General features: G+C 39.4%; 1 protein-coding gene across 3 annotated transcripts in view; it reads left to right on the plus strand.

The window, feature by feature from the left end:
• The window catches only part of MORF4L1 (mortality factor 4 like 1), a 38,471-nt gene extending 12,576 nt beyond the window's left edge, over positions 1 to 25,895 (plus strand). For 2 of the 3 annotated variants that reach the window (XM_039491821.1, XM_039491822.1), the window contains 11 exons: positions 511 to 578; positions 3,252 to 3,338; positions 4,184 to 4,264; positions 8,135 to 8,197; positions 12,832 to 12,857; positions 13,494 to 13,582; positions 14,672 to 14,773; positions 17,926 to 18,014; positions 20,774 to 20,946; positions 21,279 to 21,363; positions 25,209 to 25,442. In XM_039491821.1, coding sequence (XP_039347755.1) covers positions 511 to 578; positions 3,252 to 3,338; positions 4,184 to 4,264; positions 8,135 to 8,197; positions 12,832 to 12,857; positions 13,494 to 13,582; positions 14,672 to 14,773; positions 17,926 to 18,014; positions 20,774 to 20,946; positions 21,279 to 21,363; positions 25,209 to 25,293 — 948 coding nt within the window. In that variant the 3' untranslated portion in view covers positions 25,294 to 25,442. Of the gene's footprint in view, positions 1 to 510; positions 579 to 2,812; positions 2,840 to 3,251; positions 3,339 to 4,183; positions 4,265 to 8,134; positions 8,198 to 12,831; positions 12,858 to 13,493; positions 13,583 to 14,671; positions 14,774 to 17,925; positions 18,015 to 20,773; positions 20,947 to 21,278; positions 21,364 to 25,208 lie in introns of all 3 variants that reach the window. The other variant, XM_039491820.1, reaches the window with a different exon arrangement.
• The last annotated feature ends 242 nt before the right edge of the window (positions 25,896 to 26,137 follow it).

Below are 26,137 nucleotides of genomic sequence, written 5' to 3' on the forward strand. Positions count from 1 at the left end.
GGAGTCGACCTGAGAGCACTCTGCCATCGATTTAGCGGGTCTTCACTAGACCTGCTTAATAGACTCACGCTGCATCAATTGCAGCAGTGTGGTAGTGAAGACAAGCCTTGAGTCATTCACTATGTAAACCTGGCTTCTGGTTAGCTTTCCAGAGACTAGCGGAGAGATTAAAGTGACCTGCTCCTTGTGTCTTCTGGTGAGCAGCATGTTGTCTCTTGCCCTCCTCCTAATGGAAGTTATTAAGCCCTTAAAAACCCTCTGGGTAGCTGAGTATCCGTTAATTGTTCTGCTTATATAGCCCTTCTGATACTCAAACTATTTAACTGAAATACAAAGCCACTAATAATGTATCTTTTGCTGGGCAGTTTCTATTCTGTAGTGACATTTCTGCCAAATACTTCAGTGGCTTGCACAGAAATCTTTGTATTTAGACTGAAAGCTTTTAGCCAGACTTCCAGAGATTATTTTTTTCAAATCCTATTGCTAACCCAACTTTCTTCTTTATTTCAGTGTGTAAAGGTTGCCATAAAGGACAAACAAGTGAAATACTTTATACATTACAGTGGTTGGAATAAAAAGTAAGTAGTAAGTCTCTGAAAACAAGACCTAATTTTCCTTTGATTGCCTAAGCTGGTGTTAGCTTAATGGACTGACAGTCCCAAGCATAAGTCAATTGAAGATGTTTCATTAGCTCAGAAATTAACTTGAGTTAAGTCAATTTACTGCAGCAAAGCCTAACCATTTAAAGCCTGGCATAACACAAAGCTAATGTTGCTCAAATAATTGTTTAGCTTTAAAGGCACATTTCCTTTGGTGCATCAGTTGGATAGTCAAACTAGCTCAAAGTGGCAGTAGATTAACTAGATTGCCTTATTGCAGCAGTCCAGTGCACAGCCTACCCATTTTAAGAACTGTTTCTGTGATTTCTAGGCTTGAAGATATAGGATACAACAAACTTTTTGTTGTGTATTGGGATATGGGACAACCTCTGCTTGTTGAACAGTGGAGCAATACTTTCTCCAGTCAAAGACGCCATCTGTTCTAATTATGTAACCGAATACTACAAGTGGTGGAAAAGGGAGTAGGATTAGTGGGGGGGGGGGGAAGGGGGGAAGGCTGCTCTCAGAGTAGATGAGATGGTGTGTGCCCTAAGTTAGGATAGGTGAGGCTTTCAGTCTCTTCTGTACCATGTTGGGTAGCAACATGCTTGAGGTTGGGGGGTAAAGGAAGGTTGTATTAAAGCTGTACAAGGTTTTCCTTTCTGTAACAATTAAAACTTCTCTTTCATGTCTCCAAAGATTAAAAAGTCTGTGTGAGCATTTTGCTTTTGGAATTGCAAGTATATTGAGGGGTTTTTTGGGTGATCAACAAGGATTGAGAACAGAATCATTGATAAAGTTTTGACTACAACTTATTCCTATTCTTGGTCACCAACTTCCTGTAAACAATCCTGATGCAGCATCCACATGGTGCTTGTGGGTAGCGACGTGTTTTTATTTCCAAAAGGGGATACTACTAGACTACCCTCAGTTTTATTGCTCAGTTCAACTATATTCTACAGCCTAACACTGAGTGTAGGAGCAGTAAATACTTGTTTTTCCTTAGCAGCTGACAGAATACGAAAAGCTGCAAATTCTAAGTCTCCAGAGACAGCAGTTTTCAAAGTCATTTTGGTTCATGTGAACATTGCTGCCATATACTCTGAAAAAGGCACGGGTGGGGGACACAAGGCTTAATTGTTTGTGTTTTGTCGGCATGTGGTGAGGTCCAAGTTAAACTTCATGTTTTGGTATCTCGTATCTTCAAAAAAAAAATGCTTCCCCCAAAGCAGTGAACAACCACAGGAGTGTCTTCATGTAAACGCCTGTGTAACGAGTTGGAACTTGAATGCTTATGCCTGCTGCTAAATTCATGCTGACTCTTAGGGATCAGTTAAAATCCATTCTTTTCTATTTACTAGGTAGTGGTGGGTGTCATTGGCTGTGTCAAATGACTTTTTCTTGTCTTTCTCCACTTGCACTAACTGTTTGCCTTTGATTATTTTCTTGCTTTTCCAAGCTTCCAATTATCTACATTAAAAGTGGCATTGCTGCAACATCTAGACAACTGGGACTGTATGGCTTTTTAATTTGACTTTATAATTAAACTATGGTTCTCTGTAATTCATGAGTTTTAAACTGCTTGGCTTCCAGTGTTTTTTACAAGCCTCAGTAGTAAGTCGTTTTCACGTCATGTCTAGTACACTCTCTCTCACAGTTGTAGTTTTCTTCTATTGAGGGTTTCTGGCAACAACATAAGCTCTGGGAGCAAAGATCAAGTTGCTTACATACTTCACCAAGGCCTCATCCTAAATATATAGCCTCTGATAGATGTACATGTGGATGTGTTTTGTTTTGGTTTTCTGTAATACTTGTACACTAAACTTACCTTTTAAGAATCTTGAAGACTTATGGTGAACTTGTTTTTACCATATTGGCATTCTAAGCTTGACAACTTTTGCAATGAGATCATTACTTCACCATGAAATGCAAGGTGGAGAAACTCTAATTTACAAAGCTCTGTATATTACATACACGTTTATATAAATAAACATACAACTTGATATATTTTGGAAAATGTGTACATAATTTCACATGGCCATTTTTAATGTGCTTTTAATTTAAAATCATTCGTCAAATTGCTGAAAGATTATCTGCTCTTTGTCAAAGTGGAATTTGCTTGCTTACAATGGCAATTTCTCCAACATACGTTTATATTAAATCATTTGCTTCAGATTTTTCAAATGTTCATGCCATCTTGGTTTCCTTTACAGAGAGAAATCAGAGCTCTTCTTTTTACAGTAAGATCTTATTGCTGAATTTGTTCACCTATAAAATATGTTGGGAAAAAATACAGTAAATTTATCTTGCTGCATAAGTTAGTTATGGCTGCAGATTTCCCATGTTACAGTAAGCATAGCCCTTTTTAAAAAAAATTGGACTTTTTAAAAAAAATTAAAGATTTTAAGATTTGGAGTCTTTCACAATTGGCAATCTCTGCAGGAAAGACTGAACATTTCACTTTGTCTTAGAGAAATGGTTAGAGCTTCAATCAGTGGGAATGCATTTTATCTGGTAACTTACACTTTCAATTGTGCCAGTTCATGACTTACCACAGAAGCAAAAATTCAGTCTCAAATGCTGTGAAGTCTTTGATTATTGGGAACAGAATCTAACTATGTAGTGTTTTTGAATGGTGATTTAATTTTTCAGCTGGGATGAATGGGTTCCAGAAAGCAGAGTGCTCAAATACGTGGACACGAATCTGCAGAAACAGAAAGAACTTCAAAAGGCCAATCAGTAAGTATTTTGTGATTTATCATGATTTCCTTTTTACAGAGCTTCAGCCCAAGAAATAAATCTCCAGGGGAGTAGGTGGGTTTTTTAGATTTCAAGGAACATGCTAGTCATATTGTCCTCTTTCCCTATTTGTTTTGTGCCTTTCTTCTTTAGACTTCTAACATGGGCCTGTCCTTATCTTCATAGTCTTGCAGCCAAATGGATTGCTACTCCTTGACTTCCTGATACTTCAGATTTTGATTAAAAGCTGTGTGAATTTTAAGTGGCAAGGAAAAGGGTAAAATAGGTTTAAATGAAGGAGATTGCTTGTGGTATCTCATAACTACATTCTGAAAATAAAACATATATATGTGTATATATGTAATTGAGTTGATGGCATATGTTGTGTGATAGTCACCTAAAATATCTTGTAAAATGGTTAATGCCATCTTACCAAAGACTAATTTTTTTTATAAGATGGGTCTAAATGTATTGATCCTTATGAATGTTTTTTTGTATTGGTCTGGAAAAAAGTGACATCTTGGAATACAAATATTTCTAGTAGGCATCTTTCTGAAGCAGCTCCTGTGTATTTCTTTCTCACAATTCTGAATATTGGGAGGAGGAGGGGAAGAGTTGGGTGTCCATGTATAGGTAAAAATGGTCGGTCAGCACTATAATATTCAATCTTGTCAGTAGTTGAATTTTTTTTTCCCCCTCTGTGTCATGAAGGATCTTCCTTAGTGTCTGTCTTCTTTAAACTCATTCACTACAAATTCTCTAAATTTTTGTATGGACTGTTACCTTTTAGAAAAGATAATAGCTTCTCTTACACTAAAATCTTATTGCTAAATTTGTTTTTAAAGGGAACAATATGCAGAGGGCAAGATGAGAGGTGCTGCTCCAGGGAAGAAGACATCTGGTCTGCAACAGAAAAATGTTGAAGTGTAAGAAGCTTTTTTAAAATTTCTTTGCTCGTCAGTCACTACACTTAAATCTTAAGCAGCACTCTTTTGTGCGGTTTCAGAGGTTGAATTTAAAGTGCAAAATCTTCATTTAAAATTCAAAGAAACGTTAGTTAATAAACATGGAGTGTTTCTGTTGTGACAAAAAATACTTATCTATCCAGCAAAACGTTCTCTCAGTGTACTGTTCGCTAATGCAGGATTCACATGTTGCTGAAAGTAAATGACTGGATGCACTTATGTTTTTAAATTCTCCTCCAGTCTTTACATACCATTCCTCTTAAATTACTGAACAGAAGTTATGAAGGCACATCATATCTCATATGGTAGATCTTAGTGAAACTGATAATTCCCCATGGAATGGCAGAATCAACCCTGGTCACACAAACAGTAATAAAGAATCTTTGAAGACAGGGATGTAGCTCAAAAGAATAAATTGCATATTGCCTTCATGGTGTGTATTTATTAAAGCACGGTTTAGGAAATGAAGTTTTGTGATATTCTGCCATTCACGAAACACTAGCTTATTTACTGCAGGTTGCATTTTGTTCTTTTTTTAACTATTCTGTTTCTTTGGACAAAAATAATGCGAAGAACATGTGTGGGTCTAAAACAAAAATGGCTTTGCATGTTAAAATTGTAAGCTTAAGAGATCCAGACCCAAGCTCAAGTGTTCGTTAGAAAACAAATGTATTTTCACTAGTAATCAACAGATCTTCAGTTCCATCCATAGGGTTTTAGTGACTAGTATTGTGGCCTTATCTAGACTCAGTTACATCCAGTCACTTAATGTTAGAGTGAATCGGCAACATTCGCTCCAGACTCATATCCACAATGTACCATTTAATATTTTATTTCAGAAGCTAGTGGATTTGATTAATTTTTGAAGGTATTCATTGCTAAGGTGGTACTTTGAGCTCCTAGCTTGATTTGCTTTTTGGTCTTTGTCAAGAGAGAGCTGGCTAAGTTTTGACACCATTTTCTAAAAATAAAGGCATTTGATGGCAGTTTCAAATCTTTTAGGTCCTGTATCATTCTTCTGATGATTATGGATATTTTTTAGCATTATGAAATACGTATCTCTGTTTTGGATCTTCTATTTTGACATCAAAAGCGTTAGACACTTTTAGTGTAACACCGTTAAAAGTTAGCATAATAGATTTAAATTGACAGGAGCTAGTGTTTCTGTTGAAAGGCCTAGTGCACTTGATTCTATGGACAGTAAAGTTGGTAAGAATACAATTGCGCTTCTGTGTTGCTCTGTGACCATAACAGGGTTATGACTACTAATCATGAATATATTTATCAACGCTTTTGAGATTAGAGTTCTGACCACCCCCCCCCAATTTGCATGGTATCAAATTCTCCCTAATGGTAATGTTAGGGACCAGATCCTGCTAGCCTTACTCAGGTGAGCAGTCCCAGTTGAATTTGCTGGGATGGCTTGTGAGAGTGAGGTGAGCAGGAGTTACCCCTAAAGATTTAACTCTTTCAGCAAAGCAATGAAATTCAAAGTTGCTATCATAATCCTCTCAATCACTCTTAATTGTAAAGGCACATCAGAAACACCACTCTGGTGTGGGTTTTTTTAAGAGCCTCAATCTTACTGTGTAATTTAGAAACCATATTTTCAAGCCCTGGCTTTGCTTCCCAGTTGAAACAGAGTCTGAGAGGAGGATGTCTCTTCTTCTGTTGCCACTAGAACAGAAACTGGGGTTGATAATGTCCCATGGTAGCTGGGACACTATCATAGGTAGGTTAACTGTCCTCCTAAACCTTCTTGATAAGAGGGTCTCATTTTTGGGGTGAGGAACAGTTCATCAATGATGGATCTTCAGATTGTTAAGAGGAATCCATGAAAAAGTGAAGATGTCATTGGAATAGTGAGCTGGCTTTTGATGCTATCATTCATCTCATGTAGGGCCCTACCAAATTCACAGTCCATTTTGGTAAATTTCATGGACATAGGATTTTAAAAATTATAAATTTCATGATTTCAGCTGTTAAAATCTGAAATGTCACATAGTTGTAATTGTAAGGATCCTGACCCAAAAAGGAGTTGTGGGTTGGTCACAAAGTTATTGTAGGGGGTTGCAGTACTGCTACCCTTCTGCACTGCTGTTGACGACAGCCCGGCCTTCAGAGCTGGGCAGCTGGAGAGCAGTAGCTGTTAGTCAGGAGCCCAGCTCTGAAGGCAGAGCTGCTGCCAGCAGCAGCGCAGAAATAAGGATGGTATTGCTACCCTCACTTCTGTGCTGCTTCTGCTGGCAGGGCACTGCATTCAGGGCAGGGCACCTGGCCAACAGCTGCTGCTCTCTGGCTGCCAAAAAGTAAGGGTGGCAATACTGCAAACCACCCTTAAATAACCTTGCGACCTCCCTGCAACTCCCTATTGGGTCAGCACCCCCAATTTGAGAAACACTGGTTTCCTCATGAAATCTGTATAGTATAGGATAAAAGTACACAAGACCAGATTTCATTTGGTGGGGGGGAGAGAGACCAGATTTCACAGTACATGTGTTTTTTCGAGACCATGAACTTGGTAGGGCCCTAATCTCATAGTATTAAAGGAACCTTTCAGCATAAGGTCCATGTGCCTCTTGCACTGAACTTGCTCTTCCAACACTTTCATTTATGTCAGCACCATTGGTGCTTCCTCTTAAATTAGCAGCTTAGATGTACCACTGCTTCCTTCAACAGCAGAAACTCTGTCCCCTTCTGATGGGGACTGAGGAAGAGAAGTCACTTACCTATGATAGGTTTCAGAGTGGTAGCTCTGTTGGTCTGTATCAGCAAAAAGAACGAGGAGGCCTTGTGGCACCCTAGAGACTAATAAATGTTTTTGGGCATAAGCTTTGGTGGGCTAAAACCCACTTCATTGGATGCATGCAGTGGAAAATACAGTGGGAAGAGAGATGTATGTATAATGAAAAAATGGGTGTTGCCATACCAACTCTAAGACTGGGTTCCTGGGTTAGTGTTTTTGTTGTGTGGTGTGTGTGGTTGCTGGTGAGTATGGCCATTACATAAAGTAAAAACTATTTCCCCATGCTAACTTTTCCCCTACAGTTACTCGCACCTGTTTGTCAACTGTTTGAAATGGGCCATCCTTATTATCACTACAAGTTTTTTTTCTCCTGCTAATAGCCCACCTTAATTGATTAGTCTCGTTAGAGTTGGTATGGCAACACCCATTTTTTCGTGTGTGTATGCATCTGATGAAGTGGGTTTTAGCCCATGAAAGCTTATGCCCCAATAAATCTGTTAGTCTCTAGGGTTCCACAAGTACTCCTCGTTCTTTTTACCTATGATAGTATCCCAACACTGTGCCTGGGACTGTAGGGCAGATATTTGCAGAACAGTGAGCCTCAGACCACTTAAGCCAGAAAGTGAAGATGGGATCTGAGAACTGCAACTATATCCTCTCAAATTGCACTACTAAAACAAGGGTTTTTTCTTTTAAAGAAACCATAACTGGCATTTTAATAAAGGGGCATTGCAGGTGCATAGTGTGGTTAGTGGGGAGGGGAGAGTAATTGATCTAACCACATTTTTAAAGGGATAACACTGTCAATCTGTTTAGGCCTCAATTTACCTTCTGTAGCATCCTTGGAGGATGCCTGTAATGTAAGAAGACAAATTTTAATTAAAACAAACAAATTTGACTCCTCAGTGACCCAAACAATACTAGAAAGGAAATAACAGTGTAAATATGTGTATCATGCTCCAGGGATGTGGAATGTGTTTTTAACATCCTCTAAAAGGTAAATTTTTGAAGCTTAAATAGATTCTCTTAAAGGCTAAATATCAGGTCTGACACTCTGTCCTTAACTCAACCCCCATTGTGCCTAGATTTTTCAGACGAGATGGAGCGCATACTGTTTGCTGTTTGGAGACGCCTACAATATCGACACGGTGAGTTAAGGATGGATTGTCACACCAGGATTTTCATCCTGAAATCCAAATTTCCTTGCTTTTATAGATTTCTTTTATAGGCTCTTAAAGTCTTAAGTCGCAATAATGTAAGGTGCTGGTGATAACACAGGTAACAACTGAGGAAGTAACTCTTACTTTGACAACATCTCCATAAAGTGCAGCTCCTACTTAAAATTATTTTTAAAAGTCTGTATGGGCTAGTAGCTCTTACCTATTTCTAAACGAGTGCACTGTCCCAATTGAAAGTATACAAACCTATGTGATATACACTCTTCAGTGAGAATTCAGTGCATCCATTTAAAAAGGAACTGCAGACATTTAACTTTAAGACTTCCATTTATTTATTTTTGTGTTAGAAACTGGTGGTTTTAGAAGACTAGTCTTGGTCTGCTACCTGTTTACCAAAGGGTGAAGTCCTGGTGTCACTGAGATCAATGACAGCCCTACTGATGTCAGTAAGAGTTTTAAGTTCTGGCCTTTGCTCATAGATGGGTGTTGTGAATGTAAGGAGTGAGTCTCATGTAACTATGGGTTTGGGAACTTTTAAAATACTTATTCTGTGGCCTCCTATAGTTTGTATATGGGAAAAGTATGCTGAGGGCATTAAGTATTTTTTAACCAAATACAATGATTTGTAATGTGCAAGTTGTATTAATAGTACAAATGTGTTTTATGATGCTGGTTCTTACTGATGGGAAGAATGCCATACAAGGACAGCTGGCTATCAAAAAACAGGCTTGATGTTTTCTAGAGAGAAACTTCCCTGTACTTTTCTCTACAAAATTTCAGGCATCTGGCTGCTGGCACTGGACTCCTCAGGGGTTATACCCTTCTGACATGGCTGACCTAGCTACAGAAGTTTTCACGTAGAACAGCTAGCAGGCAGTCAGAAGGCAGCCAGTGCTTTGGAATATGTGAAGAAAGACACGCTGTACTTTTAGGGAATCAGAACACGTGATCCAGTGTCAAACCTGTCCGAGAAGTCAGGAAAGGGAAGTCTTGTGGTTCTTTTTAGCATGATTTGCTAGGGTTCTGGCCAGAAATGCTACAAAGGCAACTGCGTTGACAACTTTAGTAACCTGGGAATTGGAATTTGTTTACATTTTTCTCCCTTTGATAGAACATGCAGACATCAGGCTCCACCTATCCTTTGAAACACGTGTGTATGTTTCAGGTGTCCACCTTTGGCAAAATGAGAGAAAGCTGCATGAATAATGGAACTCAGGTCCCTAAGATGTGACGTTAATTTCCAGCTTTAACTTTCATATTGCCTAATGCTACAGCAAGGACTTGTATGCTGAATTTAAAAAGGCTGAGTTAAACTCTGACTTCCTTTTAACAAAGAGCTGAGGTCACGTATCAGTTCTTTGTTCTGAAAGCTCACGTGGTCGGAAGCAATTCTCAGCAGGCACACTTCAAGTTGTTTGAAAGTTGGCATTTCTGAGCTGACTCACTGGCAAGTGGCATAATTTGTTCCATTGGCAGAATGGGAGCACAGCACTATATTGTGAAGTGAAACTATTTTAATGTTGAGTGTTTGAAAATGAAATCTTGCTTTGATTTTTCTGTTTATCAGATGTGGTTGAGTTCTGGAAGACAAGCCATTCAAACTCACTTGCCCACTGCTAGATTAGAACATTCCATTAAAATTCTGCATCTTAAAACATTGACTTCAGCTGAAAACCAGACATCACTAAAAGGCTCTAGAACCCTGTTACTTTCTGGACAGTTGCTAAAATGGCATTTACCTTTCAGTCTTTTTGGTTGCGGTGAGATCACTTCCTGTACTGAATTGTAATGCTGTTAAATTACTGCCATGTTCAGGCTCAGAGGTTTGCATTTCAGTGGTAGGTGAAGTTTGTTCTATCTATGTAGCTTGTAAAATACTTTGGGATCCTTCAGGATGAAAGATACTGAGTAAATGTCACTGCTGTTCAGTGCTGCTTCATCAGTGGGATTGAGCCTATTCCTCCACCGCTGTGGTCACAACTTTGAGTTACTTCTGTTCATAATAAATAAACCTTTTACTAAGGCATCTTGGTTCAGTTACTATATATAACAATATTTAGTGTCACCTTATAATATATATGACTATATCAGAAGATTGGCTGTCACAGAAAACTGAAATAACAGCTATTTTTTTTTAAATCTACCCATTACTAATGAACTATTTTTAACCTATTTCAAGAGGAGATCTTGGCAAGTGCGTTTTCCATAGTAGTTCCCTGATGCACTGCCACTGTCAAACTTTGCAAAATGAAAGTCACTTTGACCTAATACAGTTGAAATAGCTTTGAAATTTAGGGCTCTGAGAGATGGGAGAGCACAAGGCACCTGCATTGTACTGTACATATCAATAGTGCAAAAAACAGAACCACTCCAGACCTAGAAGGGTTATTTGTTCTGACAAATTGCAGTGGTTCTTAAAGTACTTTAATTTATATTCCTGAATATCACAATTGCTCCAGTTCTCTTATGGATTATAAAGACCCCCTAGGCCTCTACTTCTAGTTGGTGTGTTTAAGAGTAACTTTTTTTGCTTTTATGTTCTGGTCAGAATTCCAGTTGTGACATTCAACCTATCTGCTTCTGTTTAACTTGTAGTCTTGGGTAGGCTTCTCTTCTCTTCTCTTTTCTCTTCTCTTCTCTCCACACAAACTGAGTACTATCACTGATACGGCATGACAGCTATTCCACCCTGTTTGTGGCTGCATTTCAGTGGGAAGTGAAGCGATCCATTGCCTTTACCCTCCTCATTGACCTCTGCAACACACTGATACATTTTATGCACCCCATGTAGGGGAAAAAAGTAACTTTTATAATGTCTCTTCTTCCCTAACCCCCACCACTTCTGTGGTGCCTCCACTTGTCCTCTTTGTTACCCAGCTAGTGCCTAGTCACATACAGGGTAAGAGTTCGGAAGCTGGTTGGAAAACCCAATGCACATGCTGTTTCACTAGTGGCCAGCTGGACTTCAGTGAATGTTGGATTGGGCCCTAAAACAGTGTAACTGGAGGCTCCTTTGTGAAAAAAGGTGCTGTATGTGTACATTGACTTACTGGTGTTTAAAATATGAATAGAATGAAACCTGACCTGACACTATAGTGAATTTCTGAAGGTTCACTCTTCCAGTATGGAACAAAATCAAAACATGGTTTAGTGTATGGGAGCCTATTTGTTAGTCATAACATTATAAAGAACATGACCCAAATGCTTATGACAAACTAGATTTGGGTGACAGAACAAAAATTATCTGGACTAAGTCATGGTATTAGAAATCTGCCCTTGAAGATGATAGGCAAATATGAATGTGACAGAATTATGGATAAGGTTTTATTTAAGACTATATCCAGACAACTTGAACCAGTGACCTGGCCTAGCAGATGCATATGTAACACAGGCAGTTGTCTATATATCCTAGAAAACAGTTGTGCTTGTATGTGATTGATTTTGGATTTTAGGCATAATTTACATGATTTTAGGCTCATTCTGCATTTGTGAATGTTAAGGAAAGTAGTTGAAGGGGGTTTCCATGTTTTCATTTAAAGTAATCAACTTAAGTTCTCTAGGTGTTCATGGAAATGATTTCTCTATGCAGTTCAGAACAGCTTTTTGTATTTTTATGCTGAATACAGAAGTGTAGTGGGTTTAGAGAACAGTCTAAAGAACTGCCTTAGATTAGAAACATGAAAAAGTACATGGAGTAAAGCAGGTGCTGAACAGTATCTGTGGTGGTGTGAGGATGCTATTGAATTGTTCTTGCTAGTCATGATGCAGATATGAAGGACAATCCATACTAGCTTCATACGTCTTTATCATTCTGACATTGCCATTTACTGAAATTTCTTCTCGTCCTGCATCTGTGGTGATAGTACTAAAACATGCCAATTTTACCTAAGATTAGAGTGAGATTTAGCTAATTTATAAACCTCCCTATCAAGCTGGATTCCTTTCACAGCACTGAGCTTATGAGAGTATTTCAGGTATTGCCTGAAACTGGCTAACTACAAATCTTATTTAGTTACCCAAGATAACTTTGAAGTATCACCTCTGCACAGCACACTAGATATTGATATCAATGTCAGTATCTGTTTTGAATACGAATAGTTCTTGGCCTCTAGCTTGTGTCAGAGAATTCCATACGTTAGTCATGCATTGTCTTTTTTTTTTTTAAATATCCCCACCTGTATAATCTACTCTTATACTACCATTCCAGTCAAAACAGTCTTGTAAATGTTCTATTAAATGGAAAAAGCTGGCATAGGATTATCTATGGTGCTAAGAGCATGCCACCAATAGCTTTGATCAGTTTAGAATTTGTTGCCATTAACCTCATTGGTTGTACCTTTTATATTTATATTGGAGAAAGTAAATGACAGTGCCTTAGTGACAACCTCTACCTTCCTTTATGCTGTTAGTTTCTTCTTGCTATATAGTCAAGTGGATTGGTGGGCTTTTGTTCATTGTCCTGGGTTTACTGGGTCAAGTTGCCGCTTGACTGACTTTTTTTTTTAAATACTTTTTAGAGATCTTTGTGTATAGGTGTCCCCAAAACTTCAGACTTATTTCTAATGGTACCTTAAGGCTTGAAATGTGTTTTTCCATTTTTGCAGGAAAACAAAAAAGAACAAACAGAAAAGTAAGCATATTTTTATTCATAAGTTATAGTTTATTCAGTACATAATGGAAGATCTACTGGGACAGACTCCTCTGATGTAAATTGCTATTCTAATTAAAGTGGGGCTATGATCATTTACTTGGTTGACGATCTACCCAACTAAGTTTATGAAGTAACGTTCGTTTCAGATTTTAGGCTGTTAACCAGGTGGAAGCATTAAAAACATGCAAATGAAAATGTCTGTCAGGGTCAGGACTGCTTACAAATTAAAAACAACACCAAATGTTTGCATGTAACAGTTCTGCAGTCGAATCATTCTTTCTTGGATTACACAGGTGTTGGGTACTCTTTCAGAATGGAATATTGTGCAGGCTCAGATGCTGTAATATAGTGGGGATGCAAAGGCGTAAGAGAGTGGGTCTGCAATAGGACATATATTGTGTTGTAACCTGTAATCTTTGTGTCCATTATTAATGTAGAAGATGTTTCAGGAGGGGAAATGATTTTTTTAATTGAAAACAATGAATTCATCTGCAGTTTGAGACCTGCGTATAGTCAAACAAGTCCTTTAGTGAAAATGTCGGTAGAAAAAGTATTGTTAGTGCAGATATAAAATGCATCTGCAAACAAAATAATAGCTGTTTTTCGTATGTGTAGCTCCTGGAATTGGGGAAGGCAGCAGTACCAGCGAGACTCCCCAGCCTCCTAGGAAGAAAAGGGCTCGAGTAGATCCCACAGTTGAAAGTGTATGTATTTTAACTCTGTAGTAACTCTCCATTTAGCTGCAACAGATTCAATGGTTTATCTTGATAGTTATATTTCAATCTTTGGTTACTGTTTTTTGTTTTTTTTAAAAGTTGCTGTTTGAAATCTGCAGCTTTGATCTGCTTATCTTTTTGGTCACAATGCAAGACAAGTATGTCAGTAATTTAAGCAGGGGGAAAATATTCCGAGTAATGTATTTACCTGAGTTAGCTTCCTGTCCCTGTTTAATACAGAATTTTCAGACCTAGCATTCCAAGCTATCATTGTACTTTTGGTAAAAAAGAGAAGTATATATGGAGGAAAATGCCACGAGTTAACATGCTATAGTTGTGAGCAGCTTTCAGACTGAAATGTGAGAGCTTCGAGTTTTAGTTATTTCCATCTCAAAGTACTGCTTTAGTTGATGCATCATCTTAAGTATTTCAGAGATAATGGAATAGTTCTTAAGTGCCACAGCTGCAAACATCAACAGTTTTATTTTAAAAAAAAATCTCTTTTCATAAGTTCTGATATTTAAGTAGTCTTAAATGAAAAATTTGTTTTGGTTGGAGGAAAACACTTAATGTGTCAATAGATCTATTGAATAGCATTTAAAGACCATCAGACATGTGGGTCTAGAGTCAGAGGTGCCACTGAGCCATCAGCACGGCGTGAAGGCATTTGTAAGTAGAAGTGAAGTTGCATAGTAATATAACAACTTAAACTGGCTTATGATTATTTGTTAGTATTGACTGTTTTCCCTGTTCAACAAAGTGGTGGTGTTAGCATGAATTAACGAATACGTAATGTAACAGAAAAGAGAAGTAATGCTCCCAAGTGCAAAAGCTCACCTGGTTTTGTAAGGTTCATATCTTAGTGCTGCCATAAGGATATCTTTGTCTAACAGCTGAAATACAGTAAAATTCTAGCAAGAGTTGAACTGTTTGTCACTTCGTAAGATTCTGAGGTAACAATAGCAGCTGCAGTCTTGAATCTTTTGATAGACTTATGTAATGGCTACATTTTGGAAAATTGAGACTGTCAGGGTATGACCACCAAAGTAGGATGACTATTTTTCCTTGATTCTTCAGGAAGAAACATTTATGAACAGAGTTGAAGTAAAGGTAAAAATTCCAGAAGAGCTGAAACCATGGCTTGTTGATGACTGGGATTTGATCACCAGGCAAAAACAGGTAACCCTCACATTGTGAAAATTATCCTTTATCTATAAGCATGTATACTGACTTCAACCGACAGTTTGGAACTTCTGCTCTTTCCAGCTGGGGGAATGTGTTGGTCTGCTTTTCAAGGTATACTTGGTATTATGTCTCCTCGAGGCTTAGTTGACTGTGTTGTAGGTACTAGCTGGTTTCTTCCCACAGGTCACCTGTGATGTTCAGTAGAGTTGCATGTTGTCAGGAGCACACCCTGGAGCTTTCTTAAGTCCAGGCAGGCATAAACTAAAATGTCATCTTGCCCTTTTAAACTCATGTTGCCTGTGGCTCTTTGTTGGCCTTTTGATACATACTCCTTTTAGCTGGTAGAAAAAGCTGGTCCATAGCAACATTTTATATAGACATTGACATGTTCCATATCCTCGTCAATGGTTTAGATAATGGCATAGAGAGTACACTTAAAAAGTTTCTGGATTATACCAAGTTGGGAGGGGTTGCAAGTGCTTTGGAGGATAGGATTAAAATTCAAAACTGGACAAACTGGAGAAATGGTTTGAAGTAAATAGGATGAAATTCAATAAGTACAAATGCAAAGTACTCCACTCAGGAAGGAACAATCAGTTGCACACATACAAAATGGGAAATGACTGCCTAAGAAGGAGCACCACGGAAAGGGATCTGGGGGTCATAGTGGACCACAAGCTAAATTAGAGTCAACAGTGTAACACTGTTGCAAAAAAGTGAACATCATTCTGGAATGTATTAGCGGGAGTGTTGTAAGCAAGACACAAAGTAATTCTTCTGCTCTACTCCACTGATTAGACCTCAACTGGAGTATTGTGTCCAGTTCTGGGCGCCACATTTCAGGAAGGACGTGGACAAATTGGAGAAAGTTCAGAGAAGAGCAACAAAAATGATTAAAGGTCTAGAAAACATGACCTATGAGGGAAGATTGAAAAAATTGGGTTTCTTTAGTCTGGAAAAGAGAAGACCGAGAGGGGACTAAACAGTCGTTACAAGGAGGAGGGAGAAGAATTGTTCTCCTTAACCTCCGAGGATAGGACAAGAAGCAATGGGCTTAAATTGCAGCAAGGGAGGTTTAGTTTGGACATTAGGAAAAACTTCCTAATTGTCAGGCTAGTTAAGCACTGGAATAGTTAAGCCTAAGGAGGTTGTGGAATCTCCATCATTGGAGGTTTTTAAGAACAGGTTAGACAAAGACCTGTCAGGAATGGGCTAGTAGTTACTTAGTTCTTCCATGGGTGCTGGGGGCTGTTTCCAGTCCTATGCTTCTATGATTAACCTTCAGGATAGGAAAGGCGTTGAGAGAATGCCAAAGCCTAGAGTGGATCTCGAACTTGGGTCTGCAGGGCTTCTGGTGGGTGACTCATACTCCAGCCCTCCACCTGACAGCTTACCAGCATCAGCTAGAACTGGGACTCCTTGAAGCCCCACTCAGATAGGGTGCTCCAGCCTGGGCCCGGTTGGTGGAACACAGGAGCTCCTCTGTTGGATTGCCTCCCCCTATTTGAGCCAAAAGGAAGAACAGCAAGTCTTCTGTATAACTGAGTTCCACCCTGCTTCGGACTGCTCACCCAGCAATACCTGCTTGTCTCCTGGTTTCCTGACTCTGCTTGATTCCTGGTATCTGACTCTAGGTTCCTGATCTTCTGGTTCTGAGCCCTGGCTGGCATGGGGACCCAGCACACTGCCCATGGCTAACCACTAGGCTGCCTACAACTAGGTCCTGACATAGTCAGTTTTTGTGCAAGCATGATGTAGTTTCAAAACAAACTTTCCAAGTTGCACTGAGGCTCTGTGAAAATTGTTTTCTTGTGTAGTTGTATATGTTCCTATCTCCTCTTGCTTTCCAGCATGATTTGAATTCAAAACAAGGCTTCTTGCTAGATTAATTTAGCTAAATTAAACTCTGCTTGTCCTGCTTCTGTAATAAACTAAAATGCAATTCTCTTTTCAATTAAAAACCTTAATGAATTGTTGTAGATCATAATTTTTTTTTTCCCTGGAATCTTCACGCAAGCAATCCTCCCCATCCCCCATTTGAAGCCCATAAGAGTCTACCACAACTACTTCCTTTAAAAAATGTGATAATCTTTTAAAAGCAAGAGATCGGTAGCCATGACTTGAATCTGACATAAGGCTGTGGACACTTCCCCATGCAACTCTGCAAATGTATTTCAGTAGTGGTGTTCAGTACAGTACCTATTCCAGTTCTCGGAACATCAGTTTCTGAATCCCCTCATACTTGAATGCTCTTGTGAAAGGAATTGGATCATTGAATACAGATGTGACAAAAATCTGTATTTGAGCTCATGTTTCAGAAATTAAAAGCAAGTACATTAATATACAGTTTAATTATGGCTTGTGTATATATAATGGCTTCTATATACAGTGTTAAACATAGAAACTAAAATCCTTAATGGCACATGCATTTGAATAATATTAATCAACTCCTCTGCTTCTCTGTGCTCTGGTACAGTTGTGTGATGCCCTCTTTAGATAGACATTCCACCTGCAGGCATTACAACTTACAGACATACAAGGTATAGTCAATGGTGTCTGAAATAAGTCTGCTGTCAGCAAGCAGATCTTGGCAGAGGGTGATCAAGAAATGATGAGCTCTTGATATCTGTAGGGAGCTAAGAGAAGAATCTGGACTGTGCTATCGGCTATTAGATTTAGAGCAGAATATTTAAGATAAAATTTAAAATAGTGGGTTAGATTTGATGCATAAAGATATTGTGGTGCTCCATCTTGTCCCTGGATGGGAGGAGTTCTGTAATTCCTACCTATATCAGCTAGATCACATAGGGATTTGTTTGCTGATGTTCTAAAATTCATTGCTGCATATTATAGATTCTGAGGAGCTCTGCTTAGTCAAACAGTAAAATACTACTTTTGAAAAGCATACAACATGCAAAAAGAGAAGGGGCAAACATGATGGAATGGTTAGCTGTGATTTAATACCTTCATGGTCATGTAAAATCCTAGTTACAAATTCTCTTACCAGCTGAACATTGTAGAAAAGAATTTTTCTACAAAGGTCCTCGCTGTAGTTGTCAGTACTTTAAAACCAGTATGCAGACACACACGTTCTGCAAGTGAGACTATTTGCATTAGTTAATCTATTTATTCTTTGATTTTCATAGCTCTTTTATCTTCCTGCCAAGAAGAACGTTGACTCAATTTTAGAGGATTACGCAAGCTACAAGAAATCACGAGGAAACACTGATAATAAGTAAGTAATGGCATTTTAAAAGGCATGTCTTAGCCATTAAAATGGCTTTCTGCTGTTGACTGTTACAGCCTGTCCCAGTCGTCCTTCCTTGATGGGCACCACTTCCTTGTAAATGGACCACAATCCTGGGCCCAGTTTAGCACAGGAATTTCTTAACCACAGACATTTACTGTGGAACAGCACTAGAATGTTATAGATCTTTGGAAAACTGCAAACCTCTGAACGCAATCCACCTGATTTGATCTCCCTACTCTTGTCAGCCTTGGGTTTGTTCAGCATCCTTAAGCAAGGTAGACAACCCTTGCTGCCTTCCTCTTTCTATCTGTCTTCTGGAATCTGGTGGTGGATGGCTTTCCCCCTCACAGACCCATCCTTAGTCTCTCATCTGTGGTCAGGTGGTCAAACTGCAGCTCTCCAGCTATGGGCTTAGACCAAGGAGTTCCAGTCCTGTCCGTTTAGATTTGGGTAGAGTCAAGTCAGTTGCGCCTGATGGTTCTGACTCTCATTTATAATCATTCACCTATGTGACCAGTCCCTAGCCCCAAAGGAACATTCCAATCCCCAAACGAAGGCGACTGACGGTTACAGTTAAAATGAAAGCTGAAATACAACCTGGAGTTCAGTTTGATCTAAACAGCTCCCAATCTCACAGCAACCACAGAAATTGTTAAAAATACAAATGGTAGTTTAGTACTGGAAGTGCATATCAAGAACTGAACCTGAATAAAGAAAGAAATAACTTACGTGCTACCAAAGTGTCAGGCTGGAATTTTCAAAGAAGCCTGAAGTGTAAATGTACCTGCTTGTTTCTCTCTCCTTCTATTGGTATATGTAACACAAGGTCCAGTTGCTAAAAGAGCTGTTCATAAAGGGGACTAATTTTGGCATATACAGGAGCACAAGATCTAGGTTGACACTTTTGAAAATTGGGCTCACATGTCTATGTATAATCAATTGTTATAGCTGGAGTGGCTCTGAGTATAACTAAGGGGGATTAGTGTCTCCTTTGTAACACCCTGTTTAGCTTTGCCCGCTGTGTGTGTGTGTGTGTGTGTGTGTGTGTGTGTGTGCACACAATACACTATTTAAGTTTCCTGCAAGACTCTAGCTTACACTTTTGGACTTCTGAGTGCTTAATTGTGCAATCTTAATCGTTTTAACTTAGTTCTTTTAGTGGATTTTTCTAGGGCTGGACACAACTGAAATGCACTTTCATGCACTTTGAGGCCCAGGGGAGGAGCCCTTCTAAGAAGCTGCACAGTATCTTACCGTCTTCATTGTGCATCTTGTAAGGGGTCCTACAGGATCCTCCCAGATCCAGGCGTGATCCAATGTCCATTGACATAAACACTCATGTGAAATCAGTGGGAATAGAAACGTGGGGATTAGACCTGGGGTCCATCTAGTCTAGTATCCTGTCTCTCACAACGGCCAGTACCGGATGCTTTAGTTTAGAGGAAGATACAAGAAACCCTGCGTCATGCAGATGAGCACTAATGTACCCTCTGAAGTTCTTACTTAAACTAATCACTAATAGAGATTGGTTTAAGACCTGAAATATTTTTTTATTGGTATTAACTGCTAGAATGCTGGGTATGCTTGTATTCCAAGTGAATGGTCCAATCCCTTTGCCTCCATTACATCATGAGGCAATGAATTCCAGTCTAACTAAATTGCACAAGTGTTTCCTTTTATCAGCTTTGAATTTGCCACCTTTCAGTTTAATCAAATGCCGCTTTATTTATCTTTGAAAGTAGACATAAGAGGGAATGTGACAGAACTATATAAAATAGGGAAAACAGAAGCTCCCAATCGCAAACCACAAAAAACAATCAGTCCTTCAATCTCATCGATGAGTCTTTCACGTTCCTAATTGTTCTCCTTATCCTTTTCTGAAAACACCTTTAATTCTACAATATCGTTTTTGAGATTGGGTGACTAGTATTCCAGGTGAGGATGAAACACTGATTTATATCATGGCATCCTGTTCCTGATATGTCCTAACATCTTGTTTGGGTATTATATCAGACTTCTTGCAAAATGTCTGGAGAATAGCTTGGTTTAATGGATTTGATATGGTGAATGAACCCTGTGGAAATAAAAAACAATGAGTGGAAGAGAAATTTTTTCTCCAGATGGTACATCTTTTTTCTATCCTTACTCCTATGCAGAGCACAGCGCTTTCCCCAGATGTTAAATGTTATCTGTTCGATGTGAAAGGCTTATGGTCTTTGCTGATATTACAGAAATCTAAAGTTAAAAGCAGTAACCCCAACATTTTGGGGAAGGAGTTGAAATAGTGGCAGAGAGGAGGTGAGGCCGGGGGAGGGGGGGGGTCAATCACCCACCAGCGGGAGCAGAAGTTGGTGCCTGTGAGGTGTGTGGCATAGAACTGACAAGTGTATCTTCCAAGACTTTTTAAGAAATTGCCTTTTCATCTTGCTTTGAACGTGCCGCTTTAGACATGTTTGGATAAGTATCACGTGCAGGTGGGCAGGCAGAAAGTTTGCTTTTAGTCACTTTTTCTTAGAACTAAATTGGCTTGAAGCATGTCTTCATGTAGAGCCAGAAAACCCCATGTTTAAAAAGCAGAACCACTAGAACTGTGCATGTGTTTCTCTGGGCCATCTCTCATGAATATTGGCTCTTCAGAGTTCTAAAAGTCAAGTGCACGACTACCCCAGAAAACCACAGCCCTGGTGTTTGCTTTTGGTTTTATTTAAATGTTTAATAGTTTACATTTCCTTTCTGTGTGCCAGAGAATATGCTGTTAATGAAGTTGTGGCTGGAATAAAAGAGTACTTCAATGTCATGTTGGGGACTCAACTGTTGTACAAATTTGAGAGGCCACAGTATGCTGAAATCTTAGCAGATCATCCCGATGCGCCCATGTCACAAGTCTATGGTGCACCACACCTACTACGATTATTTGGTAAGTTTGGCATCTTGATTCTACCATAAAAGGGGACAAATAGTTATATTGCTCTGGCTGCTTTGCTGTCCTGTTAATAACTGGAATAAGACACTGAATGTCTAAACAAACTACTCAGTTCTATCCTTGAGTCATTTACATGAAATGTTCAAAACCACAAATCACCTGCTCAGAATGGAAGTTTTTAAAATGTAGTTGTTTAGACAAGCTTGCGTAGGTAAGAATGGGAGTCTGAAGTTAGTGATCATGTCCTACGGATCTCGGACTTATATTCATGTATGGTTAAGGTTGTCATGGAAAACAATGTCAAATATATGCTTTTCTTAAAACAGTACGAATTGGAGCTATGCTTGCCTACACCCCTCTTGATGAGAAGAGCCTGGCTTTGTTATTAAACTACTTGCATGATTTCTTGAAGTAAGTTCAGCATTTCATGTTTGTGTGTTGAAGGTTTTTTAAAAACACTAAAACCCTGATCCTGCGAACACTTATTTATATGCTTAATGTTAAGCATGTGTGTGTTTATACAACTGTGACCTAATGCTTTTTATTCTAATTTTTTTATGACAGTATTTTGATATTGACAGTACATGTCAGTTAATCTGCAACACTAATCCAGAGCAAGCACTTTGGTCTCGACAGCCTTTCTTGCAGTTTTGTGGTGGTGGTCAGTTCTGCATAGTTAGTATTACAACCTATTGTGCATTTTACTGAAGAGTAACTTGTTAAAGATTTCAAGTTTCAGGACCTAGATTTACCTAAAGCAGCTTAAATTTTTCTGCATTAACTAAACAAATTGAAAAAAGGTTGCCTGGTTAATATTGCAGTTAGTCATCCCTTTGTAGCAACAGAGTTGGTACGAGAGGTCTTGTACTAGAAATTGCTTTGGCACTCTTTATGTCTTGGCATACTACAAAATTGTTCCTGATTATAGAGAAGTGTGTATTTCCATTGAAGGCACATAACAGAGGTGAAATGCGTGGGGGTTTGCAGTTGAATTTTTCTGTCATTACTAACATTCAGTAAAGTTCTTTGACATCTGAAGCACAGTTGCCAACTTTCACATGGTAAATAAGCACCCTGACTTTCACAATAAGCCAAAAATCAAGCCAATCCCTAAGAACTCCAACACTCTGACTAGATTTCTCCCCCCCGCCCATGCAGTCTGGAACTGTGGTGGGCCTCTGCTGTGCACCCCTGGTGCATGCACGCGCACACGTGCGCCTGCCCCTGCTTGCTGGGAGCCAATCCAAAGAAAAAAGCAACACGCTATAAGCAAAAAAAAACTAGCCAACAATCAACTCACAAGCCAATTAAGCCAAAAACAAGCCCAATTTCAGCATTTGGGTTTTTTTCTTTCCCCGTGGGTTTGGCATGTCTTATCTGAAGTACACTGCAGTTTAAAAGGAAAAATGAAACAAACCATTTGGGTAGGAAAAAGATCCATTTTTGTTCTTGCATGTGTTGCTGCAAACTGCTAAATCAGAGCAATTCCATCAGGAGTTTCAAAAACTGTCCTCTATTGCCTTAATGAAAAACATCTTTCCTTTTTTTGCATCGTTATATTTTAATCAAGTGTGTAGAAGCCCCTGTCAAGATTGGCACCCAATTCTACATACATGCAATAAGAGCCAGTCCCTGCCCTGAAGAGCTTATCCAAGTAGACAGTCAAGACAAAGGTGGGGGGAGGAGCATTATCCCCCTTTTACAGACGGGGAGTAGAGGCCAAAATATGTTAAATGACTCATCCAAAGTCTCTCAGGCTATGGCTACACTTAAACTTCAAAGCGCTGCCGCGGCAGCGCTTTGAAGCGCTAAGTGTAGTCAAAGCGCCAGCGCTGGGAGAAAACTCTCCCAGCGCTGTCCGTACTCCACCTCCCTGTGGGGAATAACGGACAGCGCTGGGAGCGCGGCTCCCAGCGCTGGGGCTTTGACCACACTGGCGCTTTGTAGCGCCGCAATTTGCAGCGCTGCAGAGGGTGTGTTTTCACACCCTGCTGCAGCGCTGCAAATTTGTAAGTGTAGCCAAGGCCTCAGTCTGTGGCAGAGTTGGGAGTTAATCCCAGTCAAGTAGCTGAGCTGTGAGACTGTCTTTCAGCTCATCGAAAGGCCAAGCTTAAGCCATTTGTTTCTTGATAGGTTTTAGAACTCGTTGATCTGCCTTTCCTGAAATATGTGCAAGGCGACAGACTGGGTTTGCAACTAGGTCCCATTTGTTCAATATCACTTTGAGGCACTTAAGCTCTTAAGTTAGAGTAAAACTTTAAAAAGCACCTATCTTACTATAGGACTTAAATGTGAAATCTAAAAGTGGAATGTTGATCTGCTGTAATGGAGCTGGAAGTTCATGTTCTGTTAGAGGAGGAATTGACTACGCTAAAGAATCAGTCCTCTACATTTTAGAAATGTATAATCTGATTTTAAGTTTTTTAATGTATGAAAGAATCCTCTGCACTTCTCAACTTTAAGAGGACTTCCTCTAGTTATGGTTTATGCTTTAGAACTCTAGATACATGGTTAATTCTTCAGTTGTCATTGGTGTCACCTCTATGCTTATAATCCCCAGTAAATGCACTGGGGATGATTGTCATACTTTCCAGTATTGGAGGGAAATGTCAGGCAGTGTCAGTCTTGTAGGCAATTTAAATACTTAATGTTTGAAATTGCTTGGCCTTGTGCATTAATACTCCAGAGGCATACCATCATTTTCTCTGTGCTAACTACCCGCTTTTGTGTGTGTGTGTGTGTGTGTGTGTGTGTGTGTGCATAGTGTCCTTTTACTACCACATTCTGTTGCTTTGTCTTTATTCCTTCAATAAAGCAATTATTTCTTTAACACTATTGTGAAAAATGGAAAACAGACTTAATTTCATAGGTGAAAGACAGACTAATGTAAAAGCCATTGGTAGCTAATCCATAATGTTTGAAAATGTGTTAATAAATGAAGTGCAGTAGGTGATTAAATTAGTGATTCTCACAGGAGGCCTTATAGAACCCTAAGAATATCCCCATTTGAAATGTAAAAGCTTGTGGTTAGGGAGGAAACCTGATTCTGCCCTACAAAGAAGGTCTGAGTATCACTGTGCAGCACTCGGTTTGCAGAATGTCATTTACTGGCCACTCTTCTACTAGCCCTGGTTATAAATAGGGCCCTACCAAAGTCATGGTCCATTTTGGTCAATTTCATGGTCATAAGATTTTTTTAAATTGTAAATTTCATGATTTCAGCTATTTAAATCTGAAATGTCATGGCGTTGTAATTTGTAGGGATCCTGACCCCAAAAGGAGTTGTGGGGGAGTCACAAGGTTATTGTAGGGGGGTTTGTGGTACTGCTACCCTTCCTTCTGCACTGCTGCTAGTGGCGGCGCTGCCGCCGTCAGAGCTGGAGAGCGGTGACAGCTGGCTGGAGCCCAGCTCTGAAGGCAGCACCGCTGCCACTAGCAGCAGTGCAGAAGGAAGGATGGGATGGTATAGTATTGCCACCCTTAGTTCTGCACTACTGCTGGTGTCTGTGCTGCCTTCAGAGCTGGGCATTTGACCAACAGCCTCTGCTCTCTGGCCGCCCAGCTCTCAAGGCAGCCCAGAAGTAAGAGTGGCAATACTACAACCCCCCCTAAAATAACCTTGCGACCTTCCCCCTCCCCCCACAACTCCCTTTTGGGTCAGGACCCCCAATTTGAGACACTGGTCTCCCCCATGAAACCTGTATTGTGTGGGGTTAAAAGCACACAAGACCCAGATTTCACAGGGGGAGACCAGATTTCACGGTCCATGTGTTTTTCACAGCTGTGAATTTGGTAGGGCCCTAGTTATAAAGCTTCACCTAGCACCTGTTAAGAACCACGTTTGTTTGTACAAAACAGTAGGCTACTTTTTACCTGCCTGCTGAATGACTGGCAGACATCAAGAAAGGCCTAACATTTGCTAGGAAGCTGAACCTCATATTTCATATTGTATTTCAACCAGTTGGAGGTCTTGTGGCAACACTTGGCTATAGTCAAATTTGTCTGACAGTATTTCACTGCTTGGAATTCCGAGTGAGGCACTCTGTAGGATTTCATTAGTACAACGTCTGATGCCTGTTAAGAATTAAACTCAATATTTCTCTGGGCTGTTCAAAGACTAAGGTCAGATTTTCAACAGCAGATACTGGAATCCAGTTCCAAGCAGTGAAATAAGTTTATGTACACTAAAACTTAAATCGTGAGATAATGACCTGAGCAACAGGGTATTTTAATTTCTGCATGTGTTTCTTTCACAGGTATTTAGCGAAGAATGCTTCCACGTTGTTTAGTGCCAGTGACTATGAAGTAGCCCCTCCCGAATACCATCGGAAAGCAGTATAACAGCATGCTGTTGTATAGTGAAGTAATACTTGGATCTCTGTAACAGTGCTGTCCATTTCTACATTTTGTTCTTTGTCCTTCCATTGCACATGTCTCTTGCACAGATTATGTAAATTTAAAGTGAATAAAGGGTGTTAAAACTGAACTGACATTTGTAAGTTCTAAAGTTTTTTCTTTTGTTTGTTCTGAAACAGAAGCCTAAAAAGGCTTTGGGACCCCATCAGTGGGATGTAGCAAGAAATGCAATTAGCATATTATTTCGTTGTCTGAGCTCCTTAAAGTTTATAGGTTCATTGTTTTGACACTAAGCTCTTACCTAACCTGCATTATTGCTTAGTGATGACAAGTGTGCCACAGGGGTTGTGATGTCCTAACTTACACGCTACTAATTAGTCTGACTTTCAAGCCCACTCACTTTCTTGGTGTTTGAAGTGTAGCGTTTGTTAATCCATAAATTCATTCCTTGCCTAGAGAGTTGAAGGATTGTGATTTTTGTATTCTAACATAATGGAAAAATGCATTATTGTATCTTGGTGTTCTGGAAATGTTGGTCTTTCAAGGAGCTATTTTACAAGTCTTCAAATAAACTTTTTTATTTCAAAGATTACCTATTTTGGCTTTTTAACTGACCTGTGTCCTGCTTCATCTGTTGGAGCATTTTCACATGATCTAGCACTCAAAAGTCATAAATCAAATCGTGTTGTCATAGTTAAATCTGCAGTATCCTGAAAATATGAGTAAAGTGTGAATTTGTGATTTTTAATTGTAATTTGGAGGTGCTGTTTCTGAGCCACCTTCAGCATTCCTTACTCCTAACTGAAATCAATAGGATACAGCACTCTGC

The sequence above is a fragment of the Mauremys reevesii genome, linkage group 10 (assembly GCF_016161935.1).
Source record: "Mauremys reevesii isolate NIE-2019 linkage group 10, ASM1616193v1, whole genome shotgun sequence".
Classification (NCBI taxonomy): Eukaryota; Metazoa; Chordata; order Testudines; family Geoemydidae; genus Mauremys; species Mauremys reevesii.